The sequence below is a fragment of the Physella acuta genome, unplaced genomic scaffold, assembly GCF_028476545.2.
Source record: "Physella acuta isolate Inbredline_101_S28 unplaced genomic scaffold, ASM2847654v3 ptg000397l, whole genome shotgun sequence".
NCBI classification, from domain to species: Eukaryota; Metazoa; Mollusca; class Gastropoda; family Physidae; genus Physella; species Physella acuta.
In genome coordinates, this window is record NW_026731916.1 from 40,459 (window position 1) to 62,500 (window position 22,042).

Below are 22,042 nucleotides of genomic sequence, written 5' to 3' on the forward strand. Positions count from 1 at the left end.
TATTTCATAAATGACATCACACTCCTTGAGTAGGAGGGAAGAGTTTGACTTTTTTAGAAATATGTGATAAGGAGGTGGAGTTGTCCATAAAGTGTGACATGAATGGTTTGAATTAAAAAAATATTTTAAACAAAATGAATGTTGCAGTTATGTTGTGTTGTAAATTGTATAATTAAAAATAGATCAATGTACCTAATTTTGACACAACTAACATTTTTAAACGGAAATTTGAATATTTAAAAATTGGAATATGAAGGCATTGTAAGTGTGAAGTTGAATGTGTGATATTTGGGAAGGGGGGGGGGTAGTAAAGATTGTTTATAAAGGCATGATGACATTTATGGATGACTCCTAACTAAAACAAAACTTTCATAACTGGATTTAAATTAAAAAATTGAAGTTTTTAATCAAACTTAAGAGAATAAAAATGTTGCGATTTTACTTGCTGATGAAAGCAACATATATAAGGGACTATTACAATTCACTACACATTTTGGATTCTAAAGAACTAGTACACATTATACACAATTTAAAAAAAAAATCCATTTAAAACAAATGTGAAGTGATATTTATTACAGTGTAAGAATACAAATTTCCTTCTGATTGTAAGTAAAATCTAAAAGTGAATGTTAAATTAGAGATTTAGACACAAATAGATTTGGGTACTCACTCTAGTGGAAGATGGGGATTCTGACAGGTCACCATTCATCATTTCAAGGTTAGGCTGGCTGTTGGGATTAGCTCTTAATCTGGCCTGGTTCAAGGCATCTAAAAATAGAAATTTGTTTAGCATAATTTTTTTTAGCACACCTACAGTTATATTTCAGGAAGGAATGGTCAAAAGATTTGAGTTCAGGTAACTGGGTTTAAGTGTGTGATGTTTTTAAGTCCATACATTTTAGATAGGTATCTGACTCACGTTAAGGAAAGGTGGTAGACCTCAGTATACCTTCATATAGGCCTACCAAGCTCATAGAAATAGGCGAACTCTACTTCACCATCCCTATTGACCCTTAGGTTTGGAAGGCTAAATAATATATTTTACAGTTATTTTAATTTAAAAAATAAATTACCATCAACAAACCATGAACATACCATTTTTTGACTTCATGGAGAAAGTGCGACCAATCTCAGAGAAAGTCCTCTTCATGGAGAGTTTCCGGAACATTGCCTGACCACCGTCCAGGTCTGGGGTGGTGGAGACCTTCCTGCGAGGCTTTTGGTGCTGGAAGCAGTGCTGGGCCATGATGGCCAGCCTGACCTGGTCGCGGAGAGATTCCTCCAGCTGCTTCTGGCTGATCAGGTTGTCTATGAGCAGGTCTGTGTCAAATATTTTTTAAAGTTTTTTATAAGGGTTATAATAATAATTACCGCTGCCCATAGCACATCTTAATAAAATATTAAATAATGTTACTTATAACATAGGCAGCTGATTTGTGTGAAATAGTAATCTACATTGTCCATATGCTAATTTTTTTTAGTTCATTATAAAGGGTGTAATAATTATTTACATTGTCTACACGCAGAACAACTAAGATAATATTAATTTATGTTGTCGAAAATGTAAGCAGCATATCTATGAAATACTAATTTAAACTTTCGATATGCTGCATTTATTTGTAAAATATTAATTTATGTAATATATAATGTAAGCAGGAGATCTTCTGTAAAATATTAATTTAGATACTCTATATTCAAAACATGTAAAATATTTAATTTATTAATTTTAAAGGAGACAGGTATAAAAGAATAATCTGGGTGGTCTTTATGTGTAAAATATTATTAGAAATTGTTTATAACAAGATCTCTGTAAAACACATTGAAATGATGTGTAAAATATTAAATAAAACCCATCTTTAAGGAAAGATATAAACTGCTGTGAGTTGACTAATAAAAAAATTCTCTACCTGCAACCTGCTGAATGCTAGTAGCATCCATCTCCAGCATACAGGCACCTGTGGTCAAGCTGCTCCTCAGCTCAAAGAGGGAGTGGAGGGAGAGGGAGGCCACGTGAGGCTTGGACCACCTCATGCCTCCCTCCTCTACATCCTCTTCATATTTCACCCATCTGAGAGAGCCAATGATGATACAGTGAGTACGGAGGTACAATTTTTCTTTAAAACAAAGTACTTGAAATTTAAATGAATCTAGTAAATTGATTAACAATTTCATTTTTTTTTTAAAGTTGTTTTTCAAAATATTTTTTAACAACACATTTATAAATAGCAAAAAAAAAATAATAATTATATCTACATATTGAATATAGCAATACAGTTTCTGTGTATTTATTTTTATTTTATTTTATATTTATTTTCCTGAGCTTTCTACAAAAAAAATCTATTCATAGATTACTGGCAGTACTATTACCACACACCACATCCACACAATAGTATAACAACTGCACACAATAAAACCTAACAACACACAATAACAAAAATAACACCATCACACCCACATAAAAAAACCTCCACACACAAAAACCCATCACCACACCCACACACAAAAAACCTAACACCATCACACGCAAACCCCACCCCACATTCCTCCCCACCTTGCAGTCTCCCTCCACTGGTAAATCTCCCCCATCTTGAAGAGGACATCCATCTCACAGAAGACATCATGGGAAGTGTGTGCCGGGTCCTCAGCTTCACTCAACAGTGACTGTATCTGCTCACTTGGTGTAAGGCTTGCTACAATACACAAAGGGAAGTAATTGAGTCATTTATGCAGACAGAGTTATCCTTCTTAATAAGCGTCATGCATTTTATTTACTGAAATACTAAAACAAGAATGAAAATTTGAAATTTATTAACATGAATATGAAATCATGCATTTCATTGATTGAAATAATAAACATAAAGAAAAAGTGAAGTTATTTGTTTAAGTGTATATTTGTATTATTTTAAACATTTACAATTTTTTGAAGACACTGTGAAGCTAATAAAACAGTTACAGTTACATAAATACAACATCATATTTTTATGAACTATTTATCGCATAAGTAATATGTAGCAAATTGTTAAATAGCTACTTCTTGTGTTAAGATTAAGACATATATAACTTTAACAGAATTACTTTAAAATGTGCCTGGATTTAATTATCAAAGCTGTCATACGAAATAAGCTTAAAAATTAAGAAGCTTAAACATGGTGCTCTCCTTGCTGGCAAAATTAAAATAATAAACCACGATTCCAAAATTAGGTTGGAAAAAATTGTAAAATTTAAAAAAAAACTTCTACACAATCTCATTTTAAAGTGAACCTTATTTTCTAATAAATGTGGAACTAAAATGACAACTAAACGATGTATGCAGAAGAATCATTATAATAGATTAAAATGGTCTTTACTATAGCATCTGTTTGTTAAGTTTAAGGCAAATGTTAAACATTATTAATTTATGCTGCTATCAATTATAAAATATGATATTTTAAAGAGCGGAATATTTGAAATTTAGATATGAGAATATTAGCAATTGAAATTATTTTACACATTTGTTGTACTATTATGAAAATAAATGTTATTTTGTAGCATTATTTTCAATTAAAAAGCAATTATATAAATATAACACTGTTATAACTAATGGCATTATTTTATTAGCTTTTATACAAAAACTATTCTAGTTAGGTAAGCTATAGTTTTTTTACAGCTAAAACTTAAAAATAGAAATTATAATTAGGTGACCAATGGCATGGCTGACAAAATGAAAAGATGTGAAAAGGGTTAGAAAAATAAAAGAAGGGTGCATTTGATGTTAAGACATGCCCACAGAACACTCAAACACAGATAGGGTATTTAAAATGTCTTACAGTTGTTGTAGAAGCCAGGTAGGCCTAAGTTACAAAAAGGACAAACCAAAATAATTTTATTTAGGCTTGGAATATAACATACAGAACTTGTACCATAATTTTTTTTCAACAGTTAATAAAAGTATAATTGAAATGAATTTATTAATTAAAACACTTTTATCATTTTCCTGCTTATCCTATAGATAGAAAGAAAAACAGATAATCTTGTAGGTATAGAATATATACATTTAGTTTGAAAGATGTTTGTATAGTTTGAAATATGCTTGAATTTTTTTGTAGTAACAGATTTGTGAGCAAAGTTGTGTTGAAAGAACTAGAGCTAAGTGAAGGACTAAAAGAAAAATATTATATTTTTTTAAAATTTAGGTCTATTTAAAAAAAAAACAACAACTAAAAATTAACTATAAAATATTTTCACATTGCATTTCTTAAGTACCTTCCCTGATATCATGACTTAATAAAGAACATGAAGACCCGTCTATTAATACAACACCGCTAAACATGCTTGCAATAAACCAATAAAATATATGATGCCTTTAAAAACATTTATTGTTATAGTACATATATATATCATAGCTAAAACAATCACCTTATGCGATGATATCTAATAACATTCATAATAATGTTATATGTTTTCTATCAAGAACAACCACCATAATTTCAACAGTTTTAATCACAAATCACATGATAAAATAAAAAAAATCCATATCCCAACATAAGAACATATAATACACAACACCTTGCCAGTTGCAATTAGTTTTTTCCCTAAAATTTTACAATTATAGTTCACCTGCAAGCAAAATTGATTGCTGAACTGCAGTAACTGTAATAACAACACAATCACATTTTATACTGGAGAGTTAGCGTTGCTTTTAGATTTGATTTTCCTTATTCTCATTAAATCAAGTTTTGCTCATTTTCAATTTATTTTTTAAAAATATTTAGGTTATTAATTTAATAACCTAAATATATTTTAATTTAAAATAAAATAGTAAAAAAATGAAAAGGGTTTACATTTTTTTTTTAAAATTGCAGTAAAAAAAAGTGAAGCTTAAAGAAATCTTCAACTTATGTTTGACGTAATGTTACTAAACATGGCTGACATACAAGCAGGGAACCCTTCATCCCAAGACAGTCAATGACAAAAATGGCTTTTAAATACAGAGATTGCTTATATTAATCTGAACTGATGTTTTGTAACTCTTATTGGTTTGAAGTTTAAAAATCAACAAATTCTACATTAAAGACATTTAACTAGAATATTTCAGTAGTTTTACAGAAAAGTTTAATACTTTATTAAGGCATTAATAAATCATGCCAAGTCTGCTATAGACATACGTGTTAATTTTAAATTATTTTGAAGACTCCTATATGTGTCGACATGTCCAACAACATCTAAAAACTTACGAGAAGTTAACCGGACCAGTTCCTGGACAACATTTTTTGCTAAAACTGCCAGTACAGAAAATATTACATTTACCCAGCATACAGAACCCCATCATTCTATGTTATACGTCTGTATTTTTCACATTTAAATTTTATTTGTCTAAAATTCACTGCAATAAAAAGTACTAAATGAATAATATTTCTTTAGCAGTTTCATTATATACTTTGATAAGTAATCTAGAAAAAAAAAAAAAAAAATTTTTTTGTTTAATATGGTTCCTTTAAACAGGGGACAAAACTTTGAACTGCTCAAGCAAAAATGAGTAGCGGCCCTGGAAAACAGAGGATCAGTACAACCAGACAAACAGGAAATCTAACACAAAACAGAACAGTAAAAGTTACTTCACATTGCAAGTCTGCTTCTACTCAGTGTCAAAACATTTAACTACTTGCTACAGACAAATTATTGATTTCTCAAAAGTAGACTCAAAAAAATTACATAAAACAAGAAAAAATAACAACACAACAAACTGAAAGTTCTGGTTTATGAAGGGGGTTGAGGTTTTGTTTATAAAGGGGGTTTATGTTCTGGTTTATGATGGGGATTTATGATGGGGGTTTATGAAGGGGGTTTAAATTCTGATGGGGATTTATGATGGGGGGGGGGGGTTATGATGTGGGTTTATGATGGGGGTTTAAGATAGTGGTTTAAGTTCTGGTTTATTATTTGGATGTAAGTTCTGGTTTATAAAATGGGTTAAAGTTTTGTTTAGGAAAGGGTTTTATGATCGGGTTTACGATGGGGGTTTGAAATGTTGGTTTAAATTCTGGTTTATGACTGAGGTTAAGATGGAGATCTATGATGGGGGTTTAAGTTCAGATTTAAAAAACGGAGTAAAAGTTCTATTTTATGAAGAGAGTTAAAAGTTCTGGGGGTGTAGGAGGTTGAACTGTTTGTATTACCTGGGCCAGGGGAGAAAGCATCAGAAACTGGCTGAGAGTTGGGCACTGCTGTCTTATCGCCATGGTGACGTTTGGATTTGTGTGGTCTTCTTGGCCGTTTGGGAAGCCGCAGACCAATATATGCAGAGTCGTATCGATGTTGGAATGCTGCAAAATAGAAATTATATTGTAGAGAGGATACTTTATGACAGGGTATAGAGTACATGTACGTATAGAACACACTATTTTATAAACTGTTGAGTTCATTGCTTGACTTAAATTAAAGTAGGGCTTATAGGCCTTGGCTTGTTAGAATAACAGAATAGGAGATTTTTCTTTGCTTGATTTTTGTTTTAGTTTATTTCCTAATAATTAATTTTTGTTTTCTTTGTTGCAATACCATTACTAGACATGTAGGCATTATTAGAGATAAATAGATAATAAGAAGAATCATTTAATATTAAATTAACAGTAGACTAGACAATTTGTTAGGAAAATTAAGACTGGCCAACAATAAGTAAAGTTACATTATTATAGAAAGAATCTAGACTAGTAGAAAATCTAGTAGATAATGCAATACTGACAATAGTAATAAGGGTCATCCATAAATGACATCATGATTTTTTTTCACGACTTTTACCTCCCCCCTCCCCTCCCTCACACGGTCCTAGGACCTTTGACCACAGGTGCTTTGACCATAGGGGGTTTGACCATAGGGGGTTTGACCACAGCGGAGCTTTGACCATAGGGGCTTTGACCATAGGGGGTTTGACCACAGCGGACCTTTGACCATAGCGGTGCTTTGACCATAGGGGGTTTGATCATAGGGTGTTTGACCACAGGTGTTTTCTCAGCAGGGGTCTTTGATCACAGGTGGTCTATCAACTGGTGTTTGATCACAAGCGCTGTGTCCGAGGTCGTCGCATCCGTCGCACACGATTGGCGATGGTGTAGCACGAACAAATAACATTTGTGAAGGATGGCATTACAGTCTTCAGTCTCTCCTCCAATGTAGTCACCCAACAATGTGGCGTTTCCTTGAAGGTCTACAGATGGACTGCACACGGCAAAAGACAACTTTCTTGCAAGGTGTCGCAGGGGCAAGCTACCCAGCTAAGAAGCGATACAAGATGCTGCACGAAAAAGTACAACGTGCTGTCCAGACATATGGTCAAACAGATGTACTGACATATTTGCGTGCTATAGCACATCTGTCATTTAGTTAACCATTTTTGTATTACATCTTTGAATATATTGTTGGCAACCTTTGTATCATTTTCTATCCTTTTATCCTTTATATATGCTATGTATTTTCAAGTACATCTACATTATTTATTTGTGAAACTTGTCATTTGTCGCATTATTTGTGTTTCATTTATATTTAAAATAAATCTATGAGGCCTAGCACCAGCCTTTATGAGGAGAATAAAATATAGTTCTTGGCTTTTTTTAAAATACATGTTAATTTCTATTAACGTACTCTCAGGAAACATGTATAAAATCGTGTTAATTGTATCACACCTATGATGAAAGCCGGACACAGCGCTTGTGATCAAACACCAGTTGATAGACCACCTGTGATAAAAGACCCTCTGCTGAGAAAACACATGTGGTCAAACCCCCTATGGTCAAACCCCCTATGATCAAACCCCCTATGGTCAAAGCACCGCTATGGTCAACGGCCCGCTGTGGTCAAACCCCCTATGGTCAAAGCCCCTATGGTCAAAGCTCCGCTGTGGTCAAACCCCCTATGGTCAAAGCCCCTATGGTCAAAGCACCTGTGGTCAAAGGTCCGCGCACCCCTCACACATCCTCACAAAAAGCCAGACACCCACCACCCTACTTAAAATGATGTAACACCTCAGCCTACACCCCCCCCCCCTCCCCACCTCCCTCCAAATTGCAGTTGAACTTTTCTTAAAATATGATATTTTTCCAAAATCTTGTCTGAACTCTGTCAACATAGAGTACTTTAAACAATTCCTATTACAATTTATTAAAACAGTTTTCTAAAACGCGAAATAACAGCTAAAATTCAATTTCTAACATTGCTTTTTTATAATGCATAAGTGTGACAGAACACCATCTAAACCCCCCCCCCCCCCCTCATCACACACCTTCACAAAATTACTGACTCCCCTCCCCCCTACGAGTGTGACGTCATTTATGGACGACCCCATAGATCTACAATCTACACTATTAGGAAACAAATAGAGATCAAGATTATATTTCTTCAAATTTAAATAAAAAAATCATTAAAAATTAAAATTATAGGTGTAGGCCTAATTTTTTTTTGGTCCAAATTACTAAACCATGCTGATGGAATGTGTTGTGCATTACAAGATCTAGCATTTTAAAGTAATTCCATAGAATTAATATTAATAATAATAACATTAGCATTTGTCAAAACCATCTAGATCCAGATCTTGAAAAAATAAATTCTAAACTTAAGGAACAATAACGCTTACCATCGCTGTCAATAACATTCTCGTTAATCTCCCTTCGCGCCCCGAGATCTCTTTGTACAGGAGTCGCTTCTGGTAGGGTCAGAGAGTGACTTTTTTCCATCGTCTATTTGTACGTAGGCGTGAAGATAACAAGCTTGAAAGACTATTGGGACGGAATAGAATTTCCTTTAAAAAACACAGCTCTGAAACAATACAATTTTAAAAGTCAGTCCACGAAGGTGAAAATGTGAAATATTCCTTAATGTTATAGACGTAATAAACTCTAACAAACGCATAGTTTACAATATGCGAGTTTATTAAAACAAATTTAAATTAAATTAAAAACTAGAATAAAAAACACTTATAGATAATGTACATGCATATTTAACAAAAGCACTACGATCATTAATTCCTTAATGCAATTGGCTAAGCACTGGCCCAAAAGGAATCGGTAATTCACTAATTACTAATGAATAATAGGCCGAGTGGTAAACAGGTTTCGACCGAAATAATCTGCGCGTGAACTCCGCTGGCCTGTTGCCCATAGACATCTATAATTTACACGTGCTGGTGGGAGGGGTCTCAAACTGTGACAGGGGTCATAGACTATAATTTACAAGTGCTGGTTGAAGGGGGTCTCAAACTGTGACAGGGGGTCATAGACATCTATAATTTACACGTGTTGGTGGGAGGGGTCTCAAACTGTGACAGGGGTCATAGACATCTATAATTTACACGTGCTGGTGGGAGGGGTCTAAAACTGTGACAGGGGGTCATAGACATCTATAATTTACACGTGCTGGTGGGAGGGGTCTCAAACTGTGACAGGGGTCATAGACATCTATAATTTACACGTGCTGGTGGGAGGGGTCTCAAACTGTGACAGGGGTCATAGACATCTATAATTTACACGTGCTGGTGGGAGGGGTCTCAAACTGTGACAGGGGTCATAGACTATAATTTACAAGTGCTGGTTGAAGGGGGTCTCAAACTGTGACAGGGGTCATAGACATCTATAATTTACACGTGTTGGTGGGAGGGGTCTCAAACTGTGACAAGGGTCATAGACATCTATAATTTACACGTGTTGGTGGGAGGGGTCTCAAACTGTGACAGGGGTCATAGACATCTATAATTTACACGTGCTGCCGGGAGGGGTCTCAAACTGTGACAGGGGTCATAGACATCTATAATTTACACGTGCTGGTGGGAGGGGTCTCAAACTGTGACAGGGGTCATAGACATCTATAATTTACACGTGCTGGTGGGAGGGGTCTAAAACTGTGACAGGGGGTCATAGACATCTATAATTTACACGTGCTGGTGGGAGGGGTCTCAAACTGTGACAGGGGTCATAGACTATAATTAACGTGTGTAGGCGAGTTCTCAAACTGTGACAGGGGTCATAGACTATAATTTACACGTGCTGGTGGGAGGGGTCTCAAACTGTGACAGGGGTCATAGACATCTATAATTTACACGTGCTGGTGGGAGGGGTCTCAAACTGTGACAGGGGTCGTAGACTATAATTAACGTGTGTGTAAGTGAGCTCTCAAATTGCCAAAGAAATCTTCAATGTAGTGAATGATGAAAGGAGTCAAATTGTGATAATAATTTTTACATAGTTTTAAAATTCTAAACGACTTGGTAGAGCAAAATAGTCAACATATTTACAACATACCAAAAATAAGGAAACTCTAGGTCCTTATCGCATGTTCACTTTTTCAATTAAATATTTTACCGTTTTAGACAATTTTCAACACAATTTCTTGTGGATATCCACATACACATTCTGATTCTCGTAAAACGTTCGACATTTTCAATAAACTATCCTTAAATATAAGAAAACACATCCAATTGCAAGCTGAAAATACAATTTGTTTTAACGGAACAACTACGCGGTGACCGAGAAACCATCTTCGGCGTGTAGACAAAAATTCATCATGGCAACTAGATCTAGATCCGTTAGTATAGGTTTTCTAGTGGCATGGCGTGTACTGTACGGTATCCGTATCTATAACTAGCCGCCAATGCCAACTTGACGTGGAAGAATACTAACGCTAGAGATTATGACGTGCGTGGATTAGGGGTCGTCCCTTTCTAAGGTCATGCCTTATCATTATATGTCGCCTAAAAACGCCAGATACCCCCCCCCCCTTCCACGTAAAGCTACGGACATCTAGAATGAACTGATTTTCTATTAAATTTTCAACACGTTTTTAATCATTTTATTTTATTTTTAAGACACAAAACCTATTTTGTCCCGTTTTCTCCAATCCAGAGTTTCTTCCAGGCATCTCTTCGGGGGAAAATGTTACCGCCCCCCCCCCCCCGAATGAAATAAAATTTATATAATTTATATAGAAAATATATACTTTTAACAGTGTCCGCCCCCCCCCCCCCCCGAAGAAAGTCTACCCCCCCCCCCCCCCGAAAATGTCAAGTGCCTCCCCGGAGAAAAAAGTCTGGAAGAAATACTGCTCCAATTCCCCCCCCCCCCCCCCCCCCCTCCAAGCGCACCCTCGTCAAAAACAAAAGTTTGAACCCCCTCACCCACTCCCAAATTCATGACGTCATTTGGGCGACCCATACTGAGTGACGTAATTGCACTTGTAAAGTCTGTAACCCATCTTTCCATGTGCATGCATTGTGTTGTGCTTTATTTATTAACTAAAACAGTAGGGAAAGTTCTGTTTATGGTTAATTTATCGAAATCCAAAAAACAATTAACAAAACGTCATAAAAAACAACTCGCTCTAGATATGGGTGGGGGGAGGGGGGTATTTTTATGACCAGGGGTGACATCTGAAAAGCAGTGTTTCTTCAAGATGTGGGGGGTGTGGGGGCGGACACAGATAAAAGTATATATAAATTACTTTTCGTTGGGGGGGGGGGGGGGCGGTAGACTATCTTCGGCGAGGGGGGGGGGGGCGGGGCCATGGTCATGTATGTACGATGGCCTACTACAATGGTTTTAACACATTTTATGAAAATTACGTATGATACGTTGGGTGTAAACGAATATAGGAACTGCATGGTCGGATGGCGGAGCTTACAACTGCTAGCCCGAAGCTCTGATGGGTATCTGAATCACGTTAGGGAAACTACGGCTGACTGCATTATCTCCCTTTATAACGAGGTTACTGAAACATATAAACTCTGCTTGATCTACCCCATGTATGTTCAGCACGAACTGGAAAAGATGATGAATATAGATTGTAGACGAACCTCGGAAAAATCATAGGCTGAGCATTTTTAACCGTATCTTAAAGCAGCAAGTCAACATGACCTTCACCTTTATCTTAGCTAATAAACATTTTAATCAGTGCAGATGAAAAGGAATTTTACAACTCTACAAAAACAAGATTGCTTCTGTGTTGCATTACAGTGAGAGTGGAAATTAATAATCTCTTTCAAAATTTTTATAATGAATAAAAGCGCACACAACGTTTAAAGAGAAATCAATTGGTTGAGTTTTGGGAAAATAAAGAAACGTAAAAGAAAAAAATAAGAGATTTGGGTTAATATTTCAAGGGTTATGTTTAAAGTTGCAGTTTAGATAGTTTAAAAAGTTAATTTTAAATCTTAGTACGCAGAATAAAAAAAAAATGTGTCATTTATTTCTGGAGACAACCACAACAAAAATGTAAGACGTCAGTGAACTAATATTTAAGCTTCAATTACGGCTTTTAATCCAACTTTTCAAACATGACAACTAGACATGAAATTAGATTTATGATTTAAAATCGATGCATAATGAATATATAACACATAGACCTTTAAAAAAAGCAAACAATAATTTGCCTATCTATTTCGTCTTTTTATTAAATAATTACTTACAAAAGCGTTAAAATGGTGAAACAGTAAACAATATTACCCTACCCCCCCCCCTCCACCATTACAGGGTTAAGTGGTAGCGCTTACGGTTGTTAACCTGAAGGTGTTGGGTCAGCACGACAATCTTTATGCCATGTCAATTGTGGTTGTATCAACCTCCGGAAGGACACAACCACCAACCAGAGTTTCTTCCAGACACCGTTTTCGAAAGGGGGGGGGGGGTGGGGCGAACACTGTTAAAAGTATATATTTTCTATATAAATTCCATAACGTGGGGGGGGGGTGAGCTGGAATAAACACTGCCACCCACTCATTCCATATCGAAATTACAGACGCATGTCAACTCTACTTCAAATACCCAAAAAGAATGGACATATAATATACGCAAATTTTTAAAAAATAGAATTTTGTCAACTCGCTCGCTGGGGGGGCGGACACTGTTAAAAGTATATATTTTCTATATAAATTATATAAATTTCATTTCGTTCGGGGGGGGGGGGGGGGGCGGTAAAAAATTTTCGGGGGGGCTTTTGGCCCCCCCCCCCCCCCCCCCCCCCCGAAGAGATGCCTGGAAGAAAATTTGGCTGGAGTTTAGGGTAAAGACATAATATAGGCCACCCAATGCTGAAGAAACGTCTCTTTAAAAATACCTTTAAGCCTGACATGCGCACTAAACTACTTCCCCTTCGACCTCACCGTGTGACTCAATGCATCGTTAAAACACCTTTTTCTTTCCTGCTTGTTATTCTCCAATTTAGTTTCTGTCTTGACAACTGATGTTTTTATACTCGCAGATTGCAATTTTAGAATTGTCGTTAGTGAAGGAAAAAAACAACAACGATATCTGGCCATGTGCATTTGCTACATATTTAATTTAAGAGCTAGGTGCTGAGTTCTTCAGTACACATTTGATAATAATACTTTTATTGTACTGGGTTAAATCTAAAGGCAAAGTTCAATGAGTATAAGGGATGAGGTTTTGTGCATTTGAGGTCAAATTGAGAATTATTAAGTCGGAAGTTGGAAGTTCGAATTCAAGACACGATAGGTTTTTTTTTTACGCTAATCTGGCTGGTCATTGTATAAATCGTTTCAGATACTATGAGAAAATGTCGCTGACCACAAAGATGCGCAACGAAAAACTGCCCAAGGGCACTTTTGTTCTCTTAAATCATGCATTATGAGACATTAACAAAGAGTGACCACATGTACATTGTAGAATAATAAGACATATTTCCACGAAATATGACAAAATTAAAGTTTATTAGTATAATTAGTTTGTATTTGCGCATTTTTTTGTTTGCGCATATTTCCGATTGCGCATTTTTCCGATTGCGCATTTTTTCCGATTGCGCATTTTTCTAGGAAATGAAAATGTCACATAATCAGATTGAATCTCCATCAACTAATTTGCGAAACGTGTTAACAGCAATATCTTCATATCATGTTTTTGCTGTGTACACAATGCTGCTTCTGAAAACGCCCACGTATCACTAATTTAAATAGGACAGGTATAACAACCAACATTATTATAAAGAAAACGCCCCTTCCGTCTCAGTAGCAGACAGGATCCACCGCTTGAATTTAAATGTACGGCGTCACTTCGTCACCCATGGCAAAGATGGATGGGGCGAGTTACAAAGATATATTGTTTCCTTGCATTCTTTTTATTTTTTTTATTTTACAACTATCCTGGATAAATTAGGATAGAAAGTTTCAACATTTATTATTTCTTTAAAGACTTGCTGAATTAGCTTTCTTTTATCATACAAGGAGAGAATCAACTTTCGTTTAAACTGATAAAATAAGTTTAGTTTAATATTAGAAAAAAAAATGTAAGGGGAGTTAATCAGGTGCAGCTTATTTCACAGACATGGCGAGGTGAGCTCTCCTTCACCTGAGATCGAAAAACATAAAAGATAGCAGCTTAAGTATTGAGATATGGGTGGGTACAAGAACCTCTATGTGCGTTTCTGAAAATGCACGAGGTCTTTAAATTTCAAGAAAACAGTGAACTCAGTATTAAATATTTGAAAAGTAATATCTAAATCAAGAGTATGATAAATAAGTAAGATTATAATTGTATTTGTGATGTTAGGAAAAGCAATAATACATTGTTATTATTATTCTATTAAATAGTAAAAAGCTGTTATACAATAGTATTATTTACTTATTTTAAAAGTTGTCTCCCTTGTTATTTCTCAAATGGAAAGCAGGCGAAAGTCCTAGACGACACGTTCAGGTCTACATCACGTGGTGTGACACGCCACAGACAGCCGTCAAGTCGTGGCTGGATGTTGACTGAAGTCAAGTCAAGCTCAACCTATGTCATATGTCAGGGCGTTGCTAAGAATAGGCCTGGGAATGACGTTTTTTTTCAAAACGTCTTTCAGTTTCTATAGGCGGAAACTTGGATTTTACGGTAAAAGTAAAAGGGTAAAGCAGGGCTCTAGAACTGAACACTGGGTCACTGGGCTTTTGTTAAGCTAGGGCGTAGCTTCGGCAATTTTATACTGTGTTTAAGGTCCATAAATTAAGGCTCCTGTTGTGTTTTTTTTTAAAGTTAAAATGTATATCTAATATACATACATATTTTGTATATGGGAAGTGGGCTGCATATATGCTTACTACACACATATGTATTGGTGCTTGCTTGAACGTCTAAGCTGGATATGTGATCGTGCGTGAGTATGTGAGCCAATGTGAGGTTAACTTGAGCTTAAACGAATACTTCCATTAAGTGACTCAAGCTCCGAGCTTAGTTTAGTACTCAGACAGTGACGTCAATCCTAATTGTTTTTTAGTTGTTGGTGCGTTTTTCTTTTTTTGAGGGGTCAAATATCTGACCCAGTTGTTAGTCTAAAAATAGATTTGTTTTCTAATTATTGCGGTTCCTCTCGGGAATTGGTCGATACCCAGGACCGACCAGCAGACGAGTGTATTGCCCTCGACGTGAGCTGAAATGAGGTGTGGGTCTGTGGGTGAGCAGCGAGACCGTGAACGAAGATCAACATTACCCCCGGGCTGGTCTGGTTCTAGTTTGGGCGCTGGGTGGGGCTTTTTTTTTTTTTTGACCTCGGTCACTGTTGTAGAAAGGAAATGACGTGGAAACGATATCTTGGAGATTATTTTTTAAAAGATAAAGTAAGAAAGATATGTATAAACTATCTGAAGTTATCAAGTGGTATCGAAGATGGTAGACGCAGAGACTGAAGGCACCGGTAAAGTGGTTTAACAATACACAAGAAATAAGTGTATGAAATCTGGAACTCACACAAGAGTTAGGGGTAGGTGGGGGGGGGGGGGGGTCGAGACGGTGGGGGGGGGGTCGAGACAAAATGGCGCAATAGGGTGAAGGGAGAAGATAGGCACAACTTTGAATAAAGTGATAATAATGGGGTAATTTAGATTTTTTGCTCTGATATTTGGGGATCATTGAGTCCATACAACACTGGCTCTTTAATTCTGCCAAGCTGGTAAAATGGCGTCTGGGCATTGAAATAGTCAATGTTTTCGTATAGACCAGGGGTCTCCAAACTACGGCCCGCGGGCCGGATGCGGCCCGCGAAGTCATCTCATCCGGCCCGCGGAGATCTTTTTGTCCACGGAGAAATCGTTTGTTGGTGATGACTGAGGAACTTTGCCCAGAAAAAATCAAAGACATACCTGGAAGAAACTGGCCCCCAAACTGAAATTTGATAGTTAATGCGGCCCTCGGACTGAAAAGTTTGGAGACCCCTGGTATAGACGAATACGAGTCAATGTCTTGATGTGGATGCTTTTGTAAGTGACGTATAACTGATTTATTTTTAGAAGACTCGGTGATTGTTACTGCTCATTTTAATGTCTTGCGTATAAGCAATACAATTTATATAGTTTTATTTGAGTTAATGTTCGAAGGCTTGGTCAAAGGATAGAGCGTTCGGCTACTATCCGGGAGGTCTAGAGTTCGGATCTCGGTCAGGAGTCGGGACTGTCGGACCTCCCTGAGGTCATCCAGCTCTGATGGGTAAATGATTCACGTTGGGGAAAGTAAAGACAGTTGGGTATAGTGCTGACCGCACCAACCTTTCATATGCCGAGGTCAAGAAACATATGAACTCTACTTTAACTGCGCTATTGGATCTCTAGGTTTGAAAGGGGAGCTTTACTGTGTTTTTAAAAAATGTTCCTTAAATTAAAATCAGTGTACATATAACATTTCTTCTTTGACTCATTTATTTTCTAGAATATTCACATTCCGCATAATTTTTAAAATATAATTGTACTGGGTAGTTCAAGAGAGAGCCGCAAGCTTTCTTCAAATTCAGCTTCATTTATTTAAGATAGTATTCATAAAATAAAACTACTGGCATTAACTTGGAGAAAATTAAATGAAGCCAAAGTTGTCTGAGATAGTTATTGTAGAAGAAACAAACCCATCACTTCTTTAAAACTGTGAGCAAGAGAAAATACGGAAATCGTTTACAACAAGACAAAAGGGGCGAGCACTACTACAGAGTAGTTATTTCCCTTTTCGGACCTTGTGATCGATTGCTTCCCTTTTGTCTTCGATTTCACTGTCCGTATTTCTTGTATTTCTACTGGAGCTATTAAAAATGTGGTTTTTAGAAAGGTCAAAGCTCTACTAAATGTTTTTTTTTCAACTGGGTAATCAGCCTCTACCGCCCAACCCACCCACCCCTCCCATATCTTAACCCTCACATCACTGAACTTCCCCATAAGAAAATACACGTTGTTATTAAATTCAAGCAAGAAAAAAATATGTATCTCAATTACGTGAGAACGTCTAGAGTTCGAATCCGGGTTCAAACAGGTAGGATGTTCTTGAGCCCCCCCCCCCCCAGTTTTGTAGTGTGCCTAGCTAAGGTTAGGGGGAGGGGAAAGGCGGCAGGGTATAGTGCTGATCACACTATCCCTTCATATACCGAGGTCTCTGACATAGATGAGCTCTACTTCATCTGCTCAATGTTTTATACATGAACGAGAAAATGTGATGAAATTACATGAACTCATAACAAAAGGAATTTTTATTTTATTTCTACAAATGTATTTTTTTAAGATCGCATATGGTGAAAATAAAAATAAAAGGACGGGTTCGTTAAAAAAAATTCTGTAATAATCGAAAACAAATTACTTCCCTTTCTTTTTACTTCTGTCCTTTTATTGTATGGCCTTTGTTAGGGTTTCATTTCTAAATCTAAAACCCAAAGGTTTCTTGGAGTACAAGTACTTTTCACTGCGCTCTCGTAAACGTTAACTCAGCAGTTAATGATGGATGCTGTGTACACCAATATGGCGGCTGTCTTGTGAATATCTCGACTGGCTACTAGAGGTCAGGGTCAGTTTTCAACTCATTACCGCAAGGTGTTGGAGAATTTGACACCGTCATTAATTATCCACAATATGTTTCCTGAATCGGGATTGTTCGGTGTAGATGTATGGCGCTACTAGGCGGTGTGGTGGGAGGGGGGGGGGGGGGGGTATCGTAACGTGCTGTAAGGCTTGGTACTCATTTAGGGGGGGGGGGTATATTATGATGTAACCTAGCTGGAGTTGTACATTAAGGTTGGGAAGGTATGTTGTACTGGGGGGGGGGGGGGCAGTTGTAGTGTAGAGTCGCAGGATTGGGGGGGGGGGGGGTGTTTAGTAATATGTGGTTTAAGGTGTGTGCAGTTTTGGACTGTGGTTTAAGGGTAGGGGTAATGGTATATGGTTAGATGTGAAGTCAGAGGAAGAAGGTGGTTGTGTTATGAAGGATTAGGATGGGGGGGGGTTGTTCTATGTGTATGTGAATATGTAAGGGGGCTGTTCTGTGTGTAGGGGGGGTGATGATTAGGTTGATTATTATAATGAGTGATCACGGGTGCTTTGTACAACTAAAATTTAGAAACTGTTTGCAAACAATCTTTCTCTACTGCTTGCTTGATGATTGGGCCGGAGGGGGGGGGGGGGTTCGTATTAACATAATATGTGTGCAAGGAATTGTAATATTTGCTACAGTGCCTGGCACTGCATCGTACATATGTAGTACTTGTTAAATAAACTTATTTGTTGTATATAATAACCAACATTAATCATACACATAAGTAAGGAAATTAACTATAATTTTTTTTTAAAATTGAAATTCGACTCCATTAAGCTTCCTTGTAGTTACACAATCAGGTACGCCAACCAGAGCTCTAGTATACATGTGTTGGAAGGTATCCCCTCCAACACAATTAAGCATACGTGTCAACTCGTTATGCGCCATTAAGGCCATTGTCTCACATTTCAGCCTACTTTTATTTTTGTATTTGCTTCCATAGCCTTTGTTCAACCAAGAACAAACAACAAGGCAGCAGTTGTTTGATTTGGAGTTGTCTCTCCTAGAAGAGTGGCTAGCGAGCCTCATCTGCCCGGGGCAGCGAACTCGAGACTTTTCGGTTTAGCAACCATGAACTTTACCGACTCGACCACGCCGACCCTTATCTATTCTATTAATGTATTTCAAAAACGCTGGGCGATCGTGCAATCCCTAAAGAGTGCACTGGGTGCTATGAGATTCATTTTCGATGAGGTTACATTTTTTGTTTTGGCCATATCAGACGATGCAATCACAGGCGTTAGGGTGATAATGTCATTACGAGGCACGTGATTCAATCATACACGGTGTCAATTAGTCATGCATGGTGTGAATTAGTTCAGCGTTTGAACACATTTAAAATAATCATTTCATCAAAGATGGGAAAGGGGGGTGGGGTGTGGAGGGGGGTGGGTCTAGACGTGCTTGTGGAGGAGGGGGGGTCTAGACGTGCTTGTGGAGGAGGGGGGGGTCTAGACGTGCTTGTGGTGGAGGGGGGGGTATAGACGTGCTTGAAGAGGACAAGGTAAAAAAAAAAAGCCCAGCTAATAGTACACGCGTCCCTAAATGACTGGGTCAGGTGTACTGTTAGTAGAATAGGCACGGGGTCGACCTGGTGCGGGGGCGGGGTAGCCCCCCCCCCCCCTCCTTCCACATGTCATTGACCGATAACGCGCGCAAATTTTTTTTTTTTCAATAAAAAGAAGCGTCATATAATCGTTCTTTTAAAAAAAAGTAAAATTGTTAAGAGTTTGCTCCCTGTGAAGACGCTTTGAAATGACCTAGTTAACACGAACACCACTAACAACCAACAAAGCAGTTGTGGTTGACAGTTGGTAGTTAGACAACACAGACAGCTTGGTCTGGGGTGAAGAAATCACACACAGTCACGAACTAGGGTGAGGTAGTATTTCACACACAATCACAGACAGGGGAGGGGGGATAAATCACAGTCAATTATCGGCTTGGGGGGTATATTTCATTGAATCAAAGGCTGGAGGGTAAATCACATTAAATCCTGGATTAGACAGTAAATCACACTCAATCAGGAGCTGGTGGGTAAATCACAATAATTCACGGATACTTCACTATGAATACTTTCCGTTTATTTCATTAATAAGCTCTAACACGCAATCAGTGTTTCTTCTTGACTTGGAATTTTAGGGGGGGGGGGGGGGGGGTGGGCGCGGACATTTTCCGAGGGGGGATGCGGACACTAGTAAAAGTATATGTTTTCTATATAAAGTCCATTTTGTTCGGGGGGTGGTAGACTTTTTCCGAAGAGATGCCTGTAAGAAACGAAAACTGCTGGGTCTGACAGGTAAGAATAGCGGGCTCACCAATACCACACTAGCTCCATTTCATTCATAGCACTCTGAACCAAATTCACACTAAATCAATTTTAAAAGCATTTGTTTTGCTGTTGAGTGCTGTATGCAGTAAAGTGATGAATGAACACAGTGGTGTGCCGAGCTTAATTTACTGAGCTAAATAGTCAACTCTGATGTACCACCCCCTGCCCCATCCCAGCTAAGCATGTATGCTGTTTTATTAAATATAACTAAGTACGGTAAAACAATTTACGCCTGACAGAAACTAATAAATGTCTACTCCACAGACCACAGTGCTAAGTGGCCCCTGTGTAATTTATTCAAGACATCTGACCACAGGCTGACCTCTGACCTAGAGGTCAGGAGATTAAAGTACACGGCCAAGTCATTAGCCGGCTTTAATTAACTGGATCGTAGGATGATACTGAAAAGTTACTGATGTTAAAGATTTGATGGTCCGATCCTCAAATGTTACTGAAGTCTTACTGAAGTTAAAGTTTTCATTGTTAGTACTGTCGTACGTTACTGAAATGCTGCCAATCATAGATTTGATTGTCGGCGTCATCAAATGTTACTGAAGCTTTGATTTTGCTATAATTTTACTGAAATGTTACTAATCTTACAATAATGTTTCAGCTGTTACTATGAGTACCGAATTTTGTTACAAAAATGTAACATCTGATTTCATTATTTTAAGACAATTGCTAAATACTGATTTCACTATTCAAAGATCATAACTAAATATCGATTTCACTATTCTAAGACTATAGTTAAATACTAATTTCACTATTCAAAGACTATAGCTAAATACTGATTTCACTATTCTAAGACCATAACTAAACACATATTTCATTATTAGAAGCTTAAAAGCCCGACACTTGTATTTAAAAAAAAAATGGTATGCAAATATATTTATCAAAACATTACTGTCAACAAAAAACAATTTGCAAGTCTGACCACACCCGTTCGCATAGAGTTCATTCCCTTCTACCCGCTACAGTACCCCGGTTCGAGTTGTCGCAGTCATTATGTAAAACGAGCTGTGCACTAAAAGGCCATGTCACGTGATGTAGCAGACCTGCGCAGTCATACGTGACCGGAGGATAAGGTCAGTAATCGGGCACATCTGGGTATCGAGGTCACGTTGGCTATGTAGAATACTGCGAGTCTTCGAGACTTAGTCGGGTATTAATATTGGGCTCGACTGTAACAGCATTTGAATCGTATATAGAACTATAGAGTGTACGAGAAATTTTGTTTCGTTTTTTGTTGCTTTCTAAAATCTAGTCGTCTATCTATTTATTTCTGACTTACTGTAACAAGTATTACCGTAAGATACTCCCTTCCTATTTACATAATCATACGGTAAGAATCTATAAAATCTTAGTCCCATTACAGAGTTACAACAGATCCAACTTAGTCCTAACTGTATGATAGATGAGGAAGGTACATAACGTATCTGATAACAAACCTCTAATGTAGGCTAGCTGTAGCTAAGAAAATGGTACCTAACTGATAGTATTAAAGTTATATAAAATATATAAAATTGTGAGGTTTTATTTTTTGTTCTAATGTATTTATCAGTTGGTGATGATGATATATACACATTTAGTGTTCTAATGATCGACGTTTTAATAAAAAAAAAATCTACAACAAACTATTCAATGTATTGTTAATCAAGATAAGCGTTCTATTCTCACTGCAATATGTTCAATGGTAGTGTAAAATGTTCTTAACTTATTAACTTTAATATCACTTTATTATATATTTCATTATAATCTAAGAACTTCTCCTCCCCCCCCCCTCACACCTTATGACGCATATGGATGTTGTCATTGATGGCTAATCTAAGTCACGCTCTGGATACGCCGCTAAGGATAAAAACAAATCGCAATAGCGTCTTGGTTTAGAAGGCTCTAGGGATTGGATGAACTACCGGATGAGGGGTTA

The 22,042-nt window shown here is 37.2% G+C and overlaps 1 protein-coding gene across 6 annotated transcripts in view; it reads right to left on the reverse strand.

Annotated features, from left to right (window-relative positions):
- Positions 1-22,042, reverse strand: part of LOC131942253 (electroneutral sodium bicarbonate exchanger 1) — a 110,907-nt gene that overhangs the window by 18,052 nt on the left and 70,813 nt on the right. For 4 of the 6 annotated variants that reach the window (XM_059302009.1, XM_059302012.1, XM_059302013.1 and 1 more), the window contains 7 exons: positions 8,603-8,784; positions 6,156-6,302; positions 4,597-4,629; positions 2,552-2,690; positions 1,908-2,068; positions 1,096-1,320; positions 671-768 (listed from right to left, as the gene is read on the reverse strand). In XM_059302009.1, coding sequence (XP_059157992.1) covers positions 671-768; positions 1,096-1,320; positions 1,908-2,068; positions 2,552-2,690; positions 4,597-4,629; positions 6,156-6,302; positions 8,603-8,702 — 903 coding nt within the window. In that variant the 5' untranslated portion in view covers positions 8,703-8,784. Of the gene's footprint in view, positions 1-670; positions 769-1,095; positions 1,321-1,907; positions 2,069-2,551; positions 2,691-3,806; positions 3,831-4,596; positions 4,630-6,155; positions 6,303-8,602; positions 8,785-22,042 lie in introns of all 6 variants that reach the window. The other 2 variants (XM_059302010.1, XM_059302011.1) reach the window with 2 other exon arrangements.